This window comes from Fistularia commersonii, chromosome 3 (assembly GCF_037954325.1).
Source record: "Fistularia commersonii isolate RoL2024-O1a breed Wild chromosome 3, RoL_Fcom_v1.0, whole genome shotgun sequence".
NCBI lineage: Eukaryota > Metazoa > Chordata > Actinopteri > Syngnathiformes > Fistulariidae > Fistularia > Fistularia commersonii.
Window position 1 is genome coordinate 9,799,266 of NC_141286.1, and position 17,889 is coordinate 9,817,154.

Genomic DNA, 17,889 nt, shown 5'->3' on the forward strand with positions numbered 1-17,889 from the left:
TGGCTACCTCTGCTGCGGCTAAGGAGCTGGACTATCACACACTTCACTGACAGAGTTAATGCATTATATGATGTTACTGCACTATGGAGCCAGTCTGCGTTATTTTAACATAACATCCAGGTAGGATTCAAAATGGATCACAAGCAGTAGCAGCGGCGAGGTAAACCCTCTCAAGTACCGACCGCTATCACGCTATCACTCGTGCTCACTGTTGAAAATGAGCAGTGCGCCCGTCCTGCCTCTAGATGTCACTCAATTAAACAAAAGATGTCATGAGGGCAAGAGATGAGTGGCATGGTAGTCTGGGAGAATGTTGAACCATTGTTGAACCACCACCGATTTAAGGTGGTGGTTCAAAACCTGACTAGAGTTAGAGGCCGTTGGGACGCAAGCTGCCGGTAATGGATTTGTGCAATGCTCAGAAGTTAGCTTCAGAGCCCCTTCTGTTCATCAGGGAAAACAAAGTATTTTGCAACTGATGATGAACAACAGAGTTCAGTGCTATGTTGCACCTGCTCACGCCACCACGGCTGGCCAATCCCAGCTGACGCTGGTGCTCAAGGCGGGGTTAAATCATGACGGGTCACTGACGAAGGAACAAGGAGAGAACCCGAACCTTTGGAAATCCAACCATGAACGTCCTTGCTGTGAGCTGGGAGTGCAGACCGCCGCAACAGCATGAATGTGTGAAATTTAGGAAGGAGCTAAGACGCTCAAAAAAAAAGGTATGTCCATCCAATAATGGCACCACATTGCTAGGTCAGGCAGGACCTTGCTCCAAATACACCATAATCGACATCTACTCACACACACCTGTGAGAAAAGCACACGCTGCAAACCTTGACCTCCTGATATCTGGAGAAAAAGACATTGCGGTTAAGTCTATATTTTCTTTAATTTGTTTTCAAGTAAAAGTTTATGTCGCAGAGTTCATCAATACCATCTATACCACCAACATCTATACCATTCGTGTCCTCAAAGCTTATTTACTTGGATTTACTGCATCGGACAACACGTCCCAGCCTTCAACTGCAAAACGAGGTCCTAAAATGCAGGGAATACCCTTCCCAAAAAAACAATTACCTGGAGGAGTGTAGTCTCTGCAGGGGTATCATCCATTCATGACACTTACCTGCAAACTGCATAGGACCGAGGAGTAAAGCAGAACAACACTGACCCCTGGTGGTCAAAATAGGGAACGACCCTCTTTTGATTTACATGTCTTTTACCCTTTATTTCGCACTATAATTTCTCCCCATAGTTTACATAAATGAATATTCATAAGGTGACCACAAAAGATCTCACAAATATATTAAGCTCTTTGTTGTGTAGTATATCAGCTACACACACACACACACACACACACACACGCACACACAAACTTATTTTCCTTCAAGCTGTTCCCTGTTCACTACAGCAAATCATCTGCCTCCATCCAACCTTCTCCTCTGGATCCTCTTCTCTCACGACTCATGTCCCCGTTCATTCATTCATTCATTCATTCATTCATTCATGAGGCCCATATGGAAGCTCCAGAAGTCCTTCATTCAAGACACTTCACCATCTTCAAAACACATCGGCTGTAAAGTATTTCATGTCATGTCCTCTCCGCTTCTTCCTGGCGTCCTCCAAACCCCTCATCACCTTCGCCCACCGTTGTCGACCTGCTCACCCCGACAGTATCTCCCTCCGCCTGCTTCTGCTGCTGCAGCAGCTCACCGCCTCCCTCTTGGTGCCCGCTCTCCACCTCTGCGGCCCAGGCGGTGCCCTTGTGGCCGACCGTCCCGTGGCCGGTTCGCCGGATGGTCCGCCGGTGTGCGCTGATGCGGCTCTGGACGCCGTGCAGTGTGCGCCTGCGGTGCCACTGGTTGATGGTGTGCTGAGCCTCCACGCTGAGCTGGCGAGCGGCCACGCGCGGCTGAAAGCTGCTGATGTAGTAGAGCGAGGCGTAGAGGGTCGTGAGGTAGTAGCCACCTGTTGAACATGAACGGGAAGCTTGGCTATCAATCAAAAAAACATGAAACCGTGCATCAACCAGGCTGTGTGTGTGTGTACTAACATCGAACCATGGTTTCCCCCACGTTATGACATCAGACCTTCAGGAGGAGAAGGCCTGCCCTTCTACCCTCGAACAGCATAATGCTAGTTTTGCCAAATGGCCAGTCTTGAGTCACCTTCTCCCTTCAGCTGCGTGGGGTCCAGAAGCTCCATCATGTAGTCGGTGTCCACCTGCAGGTTGACCACGTCGCTCCGCAGCAGCACCCAGGTCAGGCAGGGCAGGAAGTCGTCCGCCCCGAACACCTCGACTGGGGGAGGAGAAGATGAGTCGCTCAAGAGTTCCACGGTGTGTGTGTGTGTGTCTGTGTGTGTGTGTGTCACCTGAGCTTGAATTGGCACTCATGCTGTGGTAGATGCTCTTGCACACTTTAAGTAGGATCTGGACCTTCTTGTTGGGCGAGTAGGCCTCGTGCATGGAGGTCCACCTCTGCTGGATGCGCTCCAGGACGACGGCGTCGGGTACGCCAACCCCCTCGGACCCCCCGAGGCTGCCCACGCCGCTCTCCTCCAGTACACGCTGGTTGGCCTGCAGCCGCTTGAGGCTGCCGTCGCTGCTGCGGGAGGCGTGGATGCAGGAGTACAGGTAGTTGGACAGTGGCTTCAGAGCTACCTTGTGTAGAGAGACCTCCAGCAGCATGTCTGTGGGATGTGGGAGACCACCAGATATTTGGGTGGGAAGGTGTGAGAGGACTGCTTACAAAGATGTGGTAGATCGGCAAATATCGATACCAGCTCGGTATCAGATCGATACCAGTGTGAGAAGAGCCAAGAGGATTTTGTTTCACTCAACAAAATCTATGCCCTGCACAGGCAACTTCTTCCTTTAATACTTTTACACTTTAATATATTTTCATCAGTTTTTTTTTTTTTTTTTTTTAAGTATATTAAAGTGTTCCATCTTTGGATTGGATTCCCTGAACACACACTGTGCTTAAAAAAAATATTTTAAATGTTTTTTAATATTTGTTGTTGAATAAACAACTTATTTAGGGGAAAAAATCCCCCCAAATTTTGTGTTTTGGTTTCTGAACAGTATGATTTTGCCACATTTGTATTATTTGTGAATAAAACAAACTTCATTGTATAAATACTGCTCAAAAAAATAAAGGGAACACTTGAACAACACACTGTAACTCCAAGTCAATCACACTTCTGTGAAATCATAGTGTCCACTCAGGAAGCAACACAGATTCATTTTGACTTGTTTTAAGGACATTACATCAAAGTTGGATCAGCCTGGAGTGTGTTTTTACACTTTAATTTTTTTGATTTCCATTGATCATTTTTGTGTGATTTTGTTGTCAGCACATTCAACTGTGTAAAGAGCAAAGTATTTCATAAGAATATTTAATTCATTTAAGTATTTTCCATTTACCTATAAACTTTGTCCTAATTCTGGCCTCGCTTTTAACTATCTTAATAATAAAAAGGGAAACAGTCGAGATTTAGCAATTTGATGCGACATCCGCCTTGATTATTGGAACATTCCAGTACAGGTCATGCTGGATACCAAAATACTCAGCATTCCCGGCTGACTCACCGAGCTCGCCATCGCTCATGTCGGCGAAACCGTCCAGCAATACCAGGACTTCCGGCTGGTCAAGCAGCGTCTCCCTAAGTGCCGTGAGCGAGGAGCGCACCTCCTGCAGGAACTCTGTCCCAGCCGCCGCCCTGCCAAGGCTGCTTCTCCTCTTCAGCACCGCCTCGCTGAATTTCCTCACGGCCTCCGAAAACGCCCCTCCCTTGCGCTCGCTCAGCTCCAGCACACGATTGGCCAGCTTCTTCTTGGGGCACACCAGCCCACCCAGGGCCTGACCCACCGTCGACAGGCGGTACTTGACCTTGTTTGCCAGGCCTTGCGCCGAAGGGTGGTGCGGCGCGGGGCTGGACGGCCTGCTGTCCTGCTCCTCGTCAACGCTGCTGATGGACAGCGAGTCCAGCTCGGCCGACGGGTGCAGGGAGGAGGCGCGCCTGGGCGGCGGCAGCCACACTCCGTCCTCGATCCAGGAAACCCGGTGAGGAGACTGGGGCGCCGAGCTGCCGAGCTGCTGCCCCTCCGGAGCCAGGGCGCCCAGACAGATGGGGGCGGACAGGGAGGACGGGGACAGGCTCTCGCTGCTGCTTCTGTCTGTGGAGGAGGAGGAGGAGGAGGAGAGGGAGTCTTGGCTGGGGTTCCTCAGAATCACTCCCTTCAGAAGAGCGGATGAGGTGTTTGGGGCATCGGCCGAACGGGCTCTGATGAGACCTGGAGAGCAGGGATGAAACGAAGAAACATGGAGACAGTGTCAGCTCAACCTGGCTCTTGAGGTACTTTCCTACTATACACCTGTAATTTCTAAAACCATTTCCTCCACAAGTTGTTTCTTTTTATATTTTATTGGATATATCGCACACAATCTGTTTATTTGTGTCTTCATCCTTTCCTTGCATATTCTATTATTGGTATTGGCACACTTTTCTACCCAATAATTCTGCTGTGTCAATTGACTAAACTCCATCTTATCTTACTTATGCTAAGCTACGCTGATTCCCCGTGACACATCTTCAGACGTTTTCCCTCAAACAACGATCCTGACCTGCGCTCTCCACTTTGTCCGCCAGCGACTCCTGGTCCAATGATGTGGCTCGCTTCGACATCAGCCCCGCCCCCGCCCAAGCGCGGGTGGAGCTCAGACGGGGTTCCCGCCTGTAGCTTGGCGGATCAGATGCCCGGGAGGCCAGAAAATCATCGCCATGCTCGTGGACATAGAGCGGGTTGATGACGCAGAGCGCCCCGCTGCTGGAGGTCAGCTACGCACAGGAGACGACGGAGGAAGAGTTAGCGGTGACGCACTATTATCGAAAGCTACAACGCACGGCTCCACTTGGGGTTTCTGCTGTGATGTTGCAAAAACACAACAGCACAAATCTTAGTTAAGAAACCGCCACGCCTCCCCACGCCGCAAATGGTGGCGAGACCACATGCAAAAGGACATTAGCCGCTGTTATGCAACGCATTTCTTATGACTGGAAGTGTTGAGGAGGAGGGAATAAGGGCGAAAAGAAACCTAGCATCCTCCGTGGGTTCTGCGTTACTGCCTGCCTTGAGTCAGTTGTTCCATGTGAAACGGCTTTCGGTCGCTGTCAGACATTGACAGCAGACTCAGCTTTTAAGATCAACGTTCAATGGAAAGTCTTTGGGGAACTACACATTTCAGCGCGACGACTTCAGACAGAGCAGTTCTAAGAAGTATCCAGCTTCAGTTCTGTTCCAGAAACTACCCTCCTTCTCCTCCAGGGGAACGGTTTAGTTTTATATTCCGGCAAAAGGGAGCGGTGTAACGCCAGCAGCAACGTGCACCTTAAGCCACACACTCAAAAACAAACCACTTAAGAAGACGAAGACAACACGGAAAACATGTTGGTAGAAACTGCCAGAGCATTCATGGATAATAACCGTGGACTATCAGATGGTTGGAGTGTTTTTACCTTCTCCCTGCACTGCTTCACCGTGTGAAGAACCCAGTTAGCCGTTAGCTAATATTGCACTTATTTTTAGCCAAAATGTTGATGTTCCTCTGTGTGTAAGGGAAGCCCCTGGAAGGCGTAGCAGGCCAAGCCATTTCTGACCGCTTCTGTCCATTTCGTTGCAAGACGACAGCCGACCAGTGACCACATTAGGTTTTAAAATGGAGCCGTCCACAAGAGGTGTCTGGTATTTTGCATGGCTTAGGGGTTCCACTAGTTAGCAAGCACCTGTGAGGTCCTGTGGAACTATAAGAAGAACCTCAGTGTAGGAGCTAAGGTTCTAGGAGCTGAAGGTCTCTGGCTCCTTTGCTGTCCCAATGCACGGAGAAAAAAGCCTTAAAAGGTTCTAGGAACCAAGCATACACCCACACAAACACACACCTGAATGGAGCACATCACAGTGCTGGGCTCCATCTGAGCCGCCTCATTGGTCTGCTGATCTGACGACGGGGAGAGCCATGTTTCTGTTTCAGAGGAGATAAAGCTGAATAGAAGAAGTTTTTGGTTTTCTTGTCAGAGATGCTTCAGGTGAGCGGGCACTCACCGGGCTGCAGCTGAGACAGACACTGATCTTTGCTGCTCACGCTGAAAATCCAGTGAGGGATGGACAGGGGAAGAGCCAGCACATCTCTGCCGCAGAGACCACAGGGTTATCAGGGGTTAGAAAGCCATCAGGGATAAATAAAGTTGTTCTTATTCTTATTCTTATAATCCCGTATGTATAGTCTGGCACTGGCATAGGCACACACACACAAACACACACACACACACTTGTTCTTACCTGGTCAAGGAGTAGAAGAACACCAGCTCCTTCAAGTCAGAGAAAGTGAGACAAGACTCCGACAGCTGGAAGTCTGAGACAAAAGGAGGAGACAGCAACGCGCTATGGTTTAAGAAGATATGAAAAATATGTAAAAATAAAAACAGGGAAGGTCAAACCCGGCCTCTACTGTCGCGAATTCTGATTCTAGTAACTGACCGCATATTGGGAACTTGTCGAAGATGTGGGAACCACCGAAGAAGAAGTCGGGCAGGTTTCCTTGCACTAAAACTTGCGGAACAGCTCTCGGTGCACATGACAGATACAGGAAGTGGTGGCGCCGGCCACTTCCACGTTACAGGCCGGCCCCAGAATATTTATAATGTAACTTTTCATACACGCGCAGAACAGACTGTACCTGTGCCTTTGCACTGGATGCTGTAGTCCAGCACCTCGGAGCCCTCAGGCCCTGCAGACACACACAGCCAGGCGGCCTGCGACGTCACAGCGTCCCGCACTACCAGGAAACTCTGGAGGGAGAAATGGCATGACTCATATCAGTAACAGAACTGTTATTATTAATCGTGGGGGTGCTGTTTGCCCCCACACCACCCACCCCCGTGGCTCCATGGCAACCAGGCAGGTACTTGATGACAGCTTAGACTATCATCAAGACTGTTAAGGTTGCGCCCGCAGCAGCCAAGATTTAATTTGTTTCCCGTCGTGTCTGACAAAAGAAACAAGGCAAAACAATAACACCGCTGTACATCGCCACAGCACGGAGTGAGCTGTGTGCTTGTTCACGCCGCAGCACAGGAAGTGGGTTGAAAAGTGTCTGCGAGGGGGAACATAAGACACTCTTGCTGCAAAATGACAAGAACTTTGAATCCACACGCACACATACACACACACACACAAACGCACACACACATGTGCACGCACGCAGCGCAGCCCAGGGGTTAAGAAATGTCACGGAGCGTTGCGCAGGTTCCTGCACCGGATAATTGGGAAAGTTTCCACAGCTGCAAACATTCAGGAAGAGACAAACAAATGATCGTCAAAAAGTTTCTCAGCGACTCTGAATTTCAGATAAATATCATCATATATTCAAATTGGAAACTAGAAATGTTAAATCTACCTTCTCTTTCCTCTTTTTCTTTCTTTCTTTCTGTCCTCCGCCACAGGTTTTTGCCACAGTGCGTGTGCTCTCTGTCGTAAGGTTTCCACACACACTTCTTTTTTTAAAATTTCCCTGTCACTTCTGCATTCAGGGCTAGGTATGCTATGAGATATGAGATTAAAAAAAAAAGGAACCAATCTCTTTGACATCAGAGCTGAGTCAACCCAAGCTTTCAAAGTAGTGGGTTCGCCAGGTATGAGCTCACGTCCAGTTTGGCGGGGAGGCATTTCGAGAAACCCAGAGAAACATCTCTTCCTATGCAGATGATGGTGTGGATTGACTGCTGTGATATCAGGTTTTTCAGACGGTGCCGGCTCACCCCAGCAGGCGTTCCTTTCAGAGCGTCGTGGGCTGCTTCGCGGTCCCACGGCGCCGACGGGCTCCAGGCTTCCTGGCAGCACCTCAGCTTCTCCATCGGTGTCAGCTTCGTCCTGCTCCGCCGCCATGGGATGGCCGTGGTGCTGTTGACAGCACCACGGACGGGCCTGGGTGCGAAGCGCAGGCGCTTTCACTTTACGCCGGAGGGGCGAGGGGAAAACCGGATGCCTCAGCGGGCTCAGAAGCAGGGTTGAAGGTTTAACCGCAACTCGGTGAAGCAGTCAAACACAAGGAGATACGAAAAAAAACTGCCAGAACTTACATGTGTTCGCCTGCTTTGCCCGGATCTTCCCTCCAAGTCCCCTGGATGTCAAACTCAGACCTTCACCAGGGGCCAAATAAGAAGCCCCCCCTCCTGCATCACTGAAATATGCACTGCCTTTCAATTTCTCAGCCACTAGTGGCAGCGTGGCCTCCTCCACCTGTGGTTTCACTCACGCCTAATAGACATCCGCTTAGATGATCCTCTATCTTGACCCTGAGAGGGATTCCTCCTCTGCAACCCTGCGGTTAAACGGTTTCCGAGCTTTAACCGAATGCCAGGAAGATGCTGTCACACATCCTCTTCCGAGAGGGACACCTTCTCTTTGGGGAAGACAGGAGGCAACCCTGACCGAGCAGCGTGGAAAACTGCGTTGGTTTTTTTTTTTGTTTTTTTTTAAATTAGAAGCCTCGCAATGATGTCATCTTTTTCTTAACGTATGTACAGGAAGGTTTGGCGGCTTCTGTTTCTCAGGAACTGAAGCAAGAGGTGTTGGTTAAGTGGCCAGCACCGCTGTGCTGAGGGGGCTGGCAATCTTCTCAACACATGCAGCCACTTTCTTTAAATTCTAGTTACACCATTTCCTGGAAATACCTGGCTAGTGAGTCAGGCGCCAGGGGGAGCCGTCAGAGACACAACCAACAAGAACTTCCACGTTTGGCCCTCAGATTGTCACTCCTTCAACGAGTACAAGGATATCTGGACTGAGATGCTCTCCTGAGGTGGGATTTAAAATCTGACAACTATGTTTTAGCAGGTGTTCTTTACTGAGAACATGGAGAGAAGGCAGGTAGGAGAACATGGAGAGAGCGCAGGTAGGAGAACTTGGAGGTAACCCAGGGTGTGGAATATGGAGAACTTGCACAGAATTTCGAGAAAGTGGGAGAACACAGAGAGAGAAACTGGAGAGTACCCAGGTAGGAGAACCTGGAGAGAAACCACACAGCAGAGAGCCCAGTGTTCCACCACTAGAACATACTATATTGTCCTAAGATTACAATACATGTTACTCGGCTGTTTCTGCAGTATTTGCCCTACATCTGGATGACGCACTCCACCAAACAAAGAGAATGAATGCACTGGGTGTTATAACGCCGTCGTTTATTGCAGGATTCTTCCTCTGCAAATACTGAAGCTCCTCCAAACACTTGCCTGCCCACCATAGCGTCCAGCCCATTTTCCCTGACGTAAAAACGACCCGCTAAATAGAAGAACTGGAAGATGACATTGGAACCATTAATCCATTAAAATGACAAAGTTCAGCGGAGTTCCTGTCTGCTACTTGCCAACGTCCACCTCCACCAGCTCCACATTCGCAAATCTGATAAACTCCACAGGATCGGGTATTAAAATCTTCTTGTGCATATTGAGGTGTGAGGAACAAAAAGAAGGGATGTTAATGCCGTTAAAGTGCAAATGGGGGAAATAAACAAAAATGGTGGGATGTCAAAGGTCCCGTGTTTTTTTTTTTGTTTTCTTTTCTTTCTGGAACCCGAGTGTTGATGTCCAGGACGGGTTCTGTCTCGCTGACAGCCACCGCTGCAAACTGAAGCTCCACCATCTCGTTTGGCTTTCAGGGGGTCATCGGCCTTTCGCCCCAACTGAGGCGTCAGCTACTCCTCCTTTTTCTGCTGTGGCGGCGCCACCACCGAAGGGCCGGCTTTGGCTGCGGCACTGTGGCCCTCGCCGGACTTTGCCGCTTCCTGGCTATCAATCCTGGCGTGTTCACGCTTCACCAGCTCCTCGAGTTCTGCCTGGAGACGAAGACGGACAATCGTTACCTTCCTGACAATAACGAGACAGAAGTGAAACTCACTCATTCATTCATTATCTGCGAGTGAATTATCTACGGAGGAGCTGGAGCCTATCCCGGCTGTGATTGGGCAAAAGGCGGGGATCACCCTGGACCAATCACAGGGCTACATATATAGAGCTCTCACCAGCTCATTCATTCAGAAAACCATTCACCCTGTCATTCGGATGTCACAGAGAGATTTACATCTGTGGTACAGCAGGACAGTTACCTTCCACCCCAGCAGGTCGGCAAGAGCCAGGCAGCCGTCGTCACAGGCGCTGATGTGAGCGACGTCTCTGAAGGGAGGAGGGCAGAAGCCAGACCTTGGGTATTAATATACACACTACAATATATCAAGGTTTATATATCTATTAATTCTGTGACGAGCTGCAGGGTTTTAATAATCCTCTGTAGATTCATCTATGCACCCCAAGGATGAAATGCTGCCATTAACTACTTTGTAAACAAATAATAGTGATTAAATAAACACAATAAACTATGCATCAGGTTCAGTTTCTTTGCGGTCATCTGGCGCCCTCCGCTGGGAAATACTTGCACAAACATGAAGAAATATATCATTTCGGCAATGTCTTTGAAATTAATTAATTTCAATTCTTCTAAGCTAAATACGGTGTTCAGCACAACGAAACAGCACTTCAGGTTCTCTGAAGTCAGACTGGATTTACGATCCGACAGAAGGACTTGAATAAATTATTTTTGTATATTTCGTTGACGTAGTACCCATGTCCAATGTGCATATTTTTATTTACTTATTTTGCTGCTAATGGCTGTCTATCACACTTCAAAAATTTCACTGTGTTCCATTCTCATCAGAGTGGAATGAAAATAACAAAAATCCTTGACTCCCCGAATAAAATAAGGCAGCGGTCGCATCGCAACATCACCTGTACGCCTTGTCTGAGTCAAAGTCCATCCCGCCTCCGAAGCCGAGGAGTCCTAACACGGGGTCGGCCTGCATAGACACACAGACGCAATCCTGCATTTGTCAAAAGGAAAACTGGAAACAGACAAGTTGAGTTTGTAAGTACAAGTCACCTGCCCTGCCTTCTCCATGTTGATGAGCAGCCGGGGGCAGCTCTTTGAAACCCTGATGAAAAAGAGAATACGGGATCGGAGTGTGAAGAAAAATGATGATCCTCCGCAATATTCACATGCTGGGAATATGAAATCTCATCTGAGGTACCTGCCGACTAAACTTGCAAAGGGTTGGACCTGCAGGGATGTCCCCATGACGATGAGAAGGTCGCACCGAGGAAAGTCCTGGATATAAGAAGCAAAAAGGTGTGCAAGGAGTGATGGAATGCAAAGACCTCGTGTCACACGCACATACTTGGGCATTTGCTCACCATCTTCATTGAAGTGAAGAACCGCACCGGTAGATTCTCTCCAAAGAAGACGATATCTGGGGAAAAAGGTGGGGAGGAACGCAACGGATAGGATGATGATGACTGCGTGACACTGACGGCAAGGAGATTGTGTATGGCCCTTTAGAGGAGCACATAAGGAAAGACTTCAAGACAGACTGACCTGGTTTTACCAAACTGCTGCACTTGTCACATCTGGGAATGTCATCTGAAAAGATCTTTTCTGGAGGGCAGAGGGAGAAGTTCAGGAGTAGATATAGAATATCCAAGGTGCGTTATCATTCAACAAGACAACACCTTTCATCCAGTCCAGGTTGTACTCCTTCTTGCAACAGAAGCTGACGCAGTGGGAGGTGAAGAATGTGCCGTGGGCCTCGATGAGATCGTCGCCCTCCAGTCCGGCCACGCGCTCCAGGGTGTCGATGTTCTGAATTGATGGAAACACGTGAGCGTCAATGCAGGGAAAAAACGTGGGTGGGCTGACATGCGGGGTGCAAAGCGGCGGTGCGCTCCCTGCCTGTGTGTAGCATCGTCTCAGCAGCCCCTTGTCCTTTAGCAGCTTCATGAAGTAATGACAGATCGTCGGCTGGACGCCAATCAGAGGAGAAATTTTCAATCAAAGCTCTCTTATAAGTCAATGTGCTGATTACATTTCCAGCACTTTCACATTTCCATTTACCTTGAACTGTCCTGGGTAAAGCTCTCTAGCTAAGGCGAAGAAGGGCTCTGGATGTTTCTAAGATAGAAGATATAGATGAGGTGACGCCAGGTGACATAAATATACAGTAGATCATAATGCATTGGGAGGGTAAGCAGCAGATTTTAAAAGAATAATGCAGCTTTTTAGACAGCAATATTGCTGCCAATTCACCGTAGGATCAACTGATCTGTTAAACCATTCTCGTTCTGGCTTTTTGAAAAATTATTTTTCAGCAAAACATGACGTACATATTGGAACTCAAATATTTAAATGTATTTAAAATTAGGAGTGTGCCATCATTCTAGCTTCTCGCTATGAGCCTTCCACAAACCTTGAAGTAATCAATCTGGAATATGGCTTCTGGGTAGGGCAGGTTGTATTTCTGCAGGTTGGCATAGAGGCCAGTTCCGGGAGAGCGGAAATCAGGGATACCAGCCGCTGCAGAGGTTGAGCATTAAAGGATTATTAAAGAAAGCTTTAAAACAAGTTGAAGTAAAATGAGTGTCCATGTCTGAGACGCGCTTCCTTTCAGTCAAACCAAAAATGGTGATACTCACATGTGGATATACCCGCTCCCACCATGCAGAGGATGTTTTTACCTGTGGGAATAAGGGGACCCTGTCACCCAGAGAATACCCACGGCACAGACTTGTGCTGATATCTGTCCGTTACACTCATAAGATGAGGCCTAAAAGCTAAACAAAAACTCACATTTGCCACTGGTTATGTATCGGGCCACCCCTTCCAGGGTCAGCTCATCCAGAACCTTTTCTGCCGAGCCGAGACCAAGGGTGCTGGAGAACAGGTTGCGCAGGAAGTCCACTGGCAGGACAATGGAAGATAATACAGTGTTATTTTGACATTCTGTTCAAGGAGTAGCTCACCTGACAGGTGTTTTGGTTCCCACACAGAGGAATATGATGGGTAGAGATAAGACAAGATAAAAGTTTCTTAATCGTGAAGGATGGTTTTGAGTCAGATGGAAAAAAATTGAAAAATGAGGTATAATATTGCTCATGGCAGTGAAAATATTGCACATCGTATAAAGACATGACATAATAATTAAATACATTGCACATGATATTGACCTTGGTACTGAGACTAATATTGCACATGTCAATAAAAAAATTAACCAATGATGTTGAAAGTGGTATTGCACATGGTTTAAGAATAAGAAAGTAATATTGTAAATGATCGATGAATTTAAATAACCTAAACGTACATGTGAGAATGAATATTAGATCACCCATTTTTAGAAAACCATATCAACAATGTAAACTTTACAAGGCTTTACATGTTAGTGTTCATAGAAGGGGAGGAAATGATGAAAAGGTTTGACATCTCAAACTGGACCATAAGCACCATGAGTGACAATCAAATCAACCATCGAAACTCGGTTTAACCACACGTTCAATACACTATTGTACACGAATGATTGCAGGAAGTCAGCAATACGAAGCAGATTGCAAGGTGTGTTTTCACTTACTCTCAGAGTTTCCTGCAGCCTCGTCCTCACTGCTATCGGATTGTTCCTATGATGGAAACAGTCAGGATGAGGTTTTAACAACAACATACAGTCTCACATGATCATCCATAGAAGATGTTCGCTCACCTGCTGTGTCAGACAGTAAGCGAAAGACAGTTTCGGATTTCATCTTAAAAATCTGGCAGCCAGTTGGGTTACACTCACCTCTGGATAAGGTGAAACCACCCCCTCTTCTTCTTCCTCTCTCTTGGGGAGATCTGTAAATCGCAAACAAACAAACAAACAAACATAAAAGACCCGTCAGTTTACTCCTGGAAACGAGTCTGTCCACCGAAGCCCTTCTGGGCGAGCTAGCTCGCTAAAACGGTCAAATTACCACTAAAGAATTCATATACCCCTCATTTTACCTGAAGCATCAGACATTTAACCTCCTAAAGAGACCTGTCGACCACAAGGGTCCGAGTGACAGTAAATTAAAACCTGATAATCTTACGAAAAAAAAACCCCTAGTGGCAGTAACTTCGACGCCTGCTAATCCTATGCTAGCCCGTGTTATTGTCCGCCAGAAAAGCTGTCCGTGTTTCCTGTGACCCAGTCCACCAACAATGATTGGTTCCTAGCAGGGTGGCTGCGTGTAAATCCCACAACTTGAAACCACACTCTAAAAATACTCAACATTTATACTGACAAACACGTCAAACTGACAAACCTGTTTCAGACCGGTTTCCTCCTCAGCTGCCCGACACAGGATCTCACTCTGCAACCATCCAAAGGCTCACAGTGGATTATGGGATCTAGTTTTACTACATAAGCTTCCCTCCTGACAATGTCAGAGATGCACCTTCATAATATTCACAACTTGATTAATCAGATTTGAATTAGTTATGATCATCAACTCTTTATTCACATCTTGTCAGAAAATGATATCACCATACACGCAAACAAAATGCAATTTGCTTGAAAATGATGCATAGTATGTACATGTTGATTGATAATTCAAACACTGTGTAATCTGTTAATTCCAGGGCTTGGATATACTGTACATTTTGGCAGAAAAACACAGAAAAACATACCTAACTAGCAACCAACCAGAGATACTTTATTACTTATCCATTAATCATTCACCTATTGTTGTTGCATATTGAAGGAGTTTGTGCAAACGTCAGGTGTAAATTCTAGCTACTTGTCTGTGCTCTACCTCCTCTAAGTGGAGAAAAATTGGGCTGATTGGAACTGCAACAATAACAAGACATTTCAGGACAGCTCCATCTTCATAGCCCTCTTTTTGCTTCACCATGATCTGAGGGGAGAGATTTCTCTCCCTCACTTGGTTCTTCAGATTTCTGTCCTACTGCTGCATGAGCTCCTTCTCTCTGTCCTCCTGCCTCAGGCTGTAGTCATAGCCCGTTGCAGTGATCTGGCAGCGAGGTAGCATCTCCTCCAACAGGATAATCGCCAAGCCAGGATTTCCGATCCCCGAGAGGGACGACACGTCCAGACGTCGCAGTCCCCTACAACACATGGGCATTACACAAAACTGAGACCTGTATCAAAGCAGGATTAATGAGGCAGTGTTTATAAAATTCAATTACTTGAGATTCCTCAGGGCAGCCAGGCCGCCTGTGGTGATGCGGGAACAGTGAGAGATATCCAGCTCCTCCAGAGAGTCCTGGAACATATGGAGTCTTGCCAGAAACCAGTCGTCGACTTCAGAACAGCCTCGTAAGGACAAGGTCCGCAAAGAATGCTGTCCCTCTAAGGAAGGACGAGGAAGATCAGAAACACTGCGCCTACAATCTCAATTTAACTGAGATGAAAATATAACATCTGACAGAGTGTGGCATGGTGAAAAGAGGGTCACAGCAGATGAGAGGGGTTATAACGGAAGGGACAACATCGGGAGAGAAGTAAAACCAGGACTGGACCTCAGTACCAAGATTCGCCAATCCTTCATAATTGATGACAGTGTAACTCATGTCTACTTCCTCCAGAGGCGTGTCTTTGTGATTCAAGAAGTCCCAGCTGAACTTGCCCTTCTCGTCTGCGCGGAACCAGTTCGAATGGCCAACATACCTGATGGTGTTGAGCACACAAAAACACTAAAACTCACACATGTGACATGAGGTCAATACACAGGCTACATTATTAAACTTAACACCTTTACAACTTTATATTAAACTTTACACACACATACATACATATACATATATATATATACATATACATATATTTATTAAACACAGTCCTTCAACTGTCTGGTTGCGAACTGGAAGTGTGTTCTCTTCCCCTAGAGCAACGCTGTACCTGCATTACTAAGATATTTGTTCTGCGCAAAAATTAAGTGAGTATCAGACAGGGTCAGCTCATAATGTAACAATATGGATCAAATTAGATATTTGCTTTGACAATTTTACCTGCCATTTGCACTAAAATGTATAAAAAAATACAATTTGATATACAGTATTTATCAATCACCGTTATTATTGCCTGCTTATGAAGCCAGTAAAAATATGAATAAACTTATAAAATGACAACATCATGTAATATGCACTTGCCTGTATTACAGTATAAGCGACTACTTCAAAACCTTGTGAAACTACTTTTTAAAACTGAAAATAAGAGAAAAAGATCTCAGATCATAAATTAAAATTCATTAAAATATCAAGAACACAATCTAAATCTCTACTAACAGGCATCACAACACAAAGCCCATGAACTGTTTTAGGCAGCAGCTGCTGAGTATAGAAGTGCTTTAAACCTGAAATATATATTCCAGGTGATTCAAAAGCTTAAAAGAGATCCGCACGGAAGATGACATTTATATAACTTTAAAATCTATGCATTCACGCAACAAACAGCAGAGTGGAAAAACAACAAGGCGCTTACCGAAATCCTCCCCTCAGGCTCAAGATGAAATATGACGTTGCTATGTTGGGACCATGAAATCTCTGTGTGTAGCTGTACAAACTGAAAGACAGGAAGCAATTTTGTTGGACACTTGAAAAAAAAAATTATCCTAGATTACTATAATGCATAATGTGATACACCCGACTGATTGTCGATATTTATAGCTTATAAGGCAACGTAAACATGCATAACCGTTTCTAGTTTCTACTGGAGACAAGTCTTTTGAATTAGGACAATCATTATTTTGTTACATTATCAATCCTCAGAAATCTCACGGCTTTGCTGCAGTGTACAATAACATGAAAAGAGTTTATGCAGAATTTTAATTCACCTTATTGTTTTCAAATGACCATCACATCTGTGGCACATCTAGGAAAAGCTCTGGTCACTCAGACTTGCAAGTCACACTGTCGCCAGACACCGAGCAACAATGATCAACCGAAGACGTACTTACGCGTTCTTCTTCTGAATCCGTCTGCTCCTCAGTTTTGTCCTCAAGCTGAGAAACATCTCCACGTCATAGAAGCGGTCGGTGAGGTAGCGGAGCAGCCTGGTGTGTAGCGGCGGCGGGCTCGCAGGGCTGGAGCTCCACGGTCGCCTAGCAACAAGGCAGCGAGCCGACCGCTGGCAGCACCTGAGGAGGGGCTGAGCGGGGAGGCAGGCAAGCAGTCAGCCGGCTGTCAAGTCGATTGCCGAAATTACTTTTAAAATATGTCAAGTCACGCGATATCACCTAAATCACGTCTACCGCCACGGCGAAGTCGATACTGTTGCCTGTACTATTGATTTGGAGCGCAGTCCTTGTGTGTTAAAAGAAAACAAACATACCTACTTAGCCTAGCCTGCCTAGCAAGCAGAACAAGAACTGTGAATCCAGAAAACAAGTGTCGCCTGTCGTTAGGCTGACGTTAGCTTCCCGACCAATGTTCGCTTAAAGATAACTCACGCTCTCATACACCCAGCTGGGTACGCAATTTTCATAAGGGATGTATAATTGTCGTAAAAACGAAGCAAAAAATACTCCCAATCTGTGGAAATCTGAAGGGTAACTCACCGCCAAGGGGGCCGACATAACTGCGCCGGTCGACGGGGACTCGCGAGGGACAAACGCGGCCCTTTCGCTTGGAGCGGAATCTCATGGTGGTTATTCCACATGTCGCCGCTAGGGGGCGCTGCGCCACATAAGCACATGCCAGTGCCTGCGTACGCGCGCTCCGACGTCAAGGTCTCCCATCACGGATGCGCGCACGCGTACGTGCACGCGCGATGTCTCTTTCGGAGACTACCACGATGTAGGTTGTTTGCGCGTTACACATATAATAATCACCCACTATCATTGTAATAAATACCAACTATATCTGCCTTTGCAGAACAATGACAATGAACAATGAACAATGTTTTTCTCTGACAAAAACAACTGCTATGTCGCTTGTGATGTTACTCCATTTTCTGTCCTTCCAGCTGCCATTAG

General features: G+C 46.8%; 3 protein-coding genes across 5 annotated transcripts; all 3 read right to left on the bottom strand.

The window, feature by feature from the left end:
- Positions 1–1,207: 1,207 nt before the first annotated feature.
- rinl (Ras and Rab interactor-like) lies at positions 1,208–8,590 on the bottom strand. 2 transcript variants are annotated; one of them, XM_086178817.1, is made up of 12 exons: positions 8,322–8,590; positions 8,146–8,238; positions 7,825–7,990; positions 6,744–6,855; positions 6,347–6,419; positions 6,110–6,195; positions 5,947–6,029; positions 4,635–4,848; positions 3,599–4,303; positions 2,380–2,697; positions 2,175–2,306; positions 1,208–1,974 (listed from the first exon to the last, which is right to left on the bottom strand). In XM_086178817.1, coding segments are annotated over exons 2-12 (2,268 nt in total). In that variant the 5' UTR covers positions 8,148–8,238; positions 8,322–8,590; the 3' UTR covers positions 1,208–1,597. The 2 variants fall into 2 exon arrangements, with proteins under 2 accessions (XP_086034943.1, XP_086034934.1); XM_086178808.1 differs by having other exon boundaries at positions 8,146–8,590.
- A 635-nt stretch (positions 8,591–9,225) lies between these two features.
- Positions 9,226–14,244, bottom strand: sirt2 (sirtuin 2 (silent mating type information regulation 2, homolog) 2 (S. cerevisiae)). Of its 2 annotated transcripts, none has more exons than XM_086143567.1 (16): positions 14,221–14,244; positions 13,716–13,768; positions 13,512–13,557; positions 12,737–12,847; positions 12,583–12,624; positions 12,357–12,463; positions 12,005–12,061; positions 11,843–11,911; positions 11,623–11,752; positions 11,489–11,548; positions 11,308–11,363; positions 11,145–11,221; positions 10,997–11,048; positions 10,846–10,913; positions 10,170–10,236; positions 9,226–9,899 (listed from the first exon to the last, which is right to left on the bottom strand). In XM_086143567.1, coding segments are annotated over exons 3-16 (1,038 nt in total). In that variant the 5' UTR covers positions 13,513–13,557; positions 13,716–13,768; positions 14,221–14,244; the 3' UTR covers positions 9,226–9,758. The 2 variants fall into 2 exon arrangements, with proteins under 2 accessions (XP_085999693.1, XP_085999692.1); XM_086143566.1 differs by lacking the exon at positions 14,221–14,244 and adding an exon at positions 13,919–14,058.
- Positions 14,245–14,389: 145 nt separating this feature from the next.
- On the bottom strand, positions 14,390–17,546 carry dmac2 (distal membrane arm assembly component 2). Its single transcript, XM_086178827.1, has 6 exons — positions 17,473–17,546; positions 16,873–17,063; positions 16,398–16,478; positions 15,445–15,584; positions 15,104–15,266; positions 14,390–15,022 (listed from the first exon to the last, which is right to left on the bottom strand). Exons 1-6 carry the CDS (start codon positions 17,488–17,490, stop codon positions 14,860–14,862), a joined length of 756 nt encoding a protein of 251 aa, XP_086034953.1. The 5' UTR covers positions 17,491–17,546; the 3' UTR covers positions 14,390–14,859.
- Positions 17,547–17,889: the final 343 nt, after the last annotated feature.

Coding starts and splice junctions, on each gene's coding strand:
- rinl (XM_086178817.1), bottom strand. Junction 2,698..3,598: donor CATGAGCGATGGCGAGCTCG/GTGAGTCAGCCG, acceptor CACATCCCACAG/ACATGCTGCTGGAGGTCTCT. Junction 2,307..2,379: donor GAGTGCCAATTCAAGCTCAG/GTGACACACACA, acceptor CTCCTCCCCCAG/TCGAGGTGTTCGGGGCGGAC.
- dmac2 (XM_086178827.1), bottom strand. Junction 16,479..16,872: donor CGGATTCAGAAGAAGAACGC/GTAAGTACGTCT, acceptor CCTGTCTTTCAG/TTTGTACAGCTACACACAGA. Junction 15,585..16,397: donor AGCCTGAGGGGAGGATTTCG/GTAAGCGCCTTG, acceptor CAACACCATCAG/GTATGTTGGCCATTCGAACT.
- sirt2 (XM_086143566.1), bottom strand. Junction 11,753..11,842: donor TGAGACGATGCTACACACAG/GCAGGGAGCGCA, acceptor CCATCAATTCAG/AACATCGACACCCTGGAGCG. Junction 11,222..11,307: donor TCTTCACTTCAATGAAGATG/GTGAGCAAATGC, acceptor TCTTATATCCAG/GACTTTCCTCGGTGCGACCT.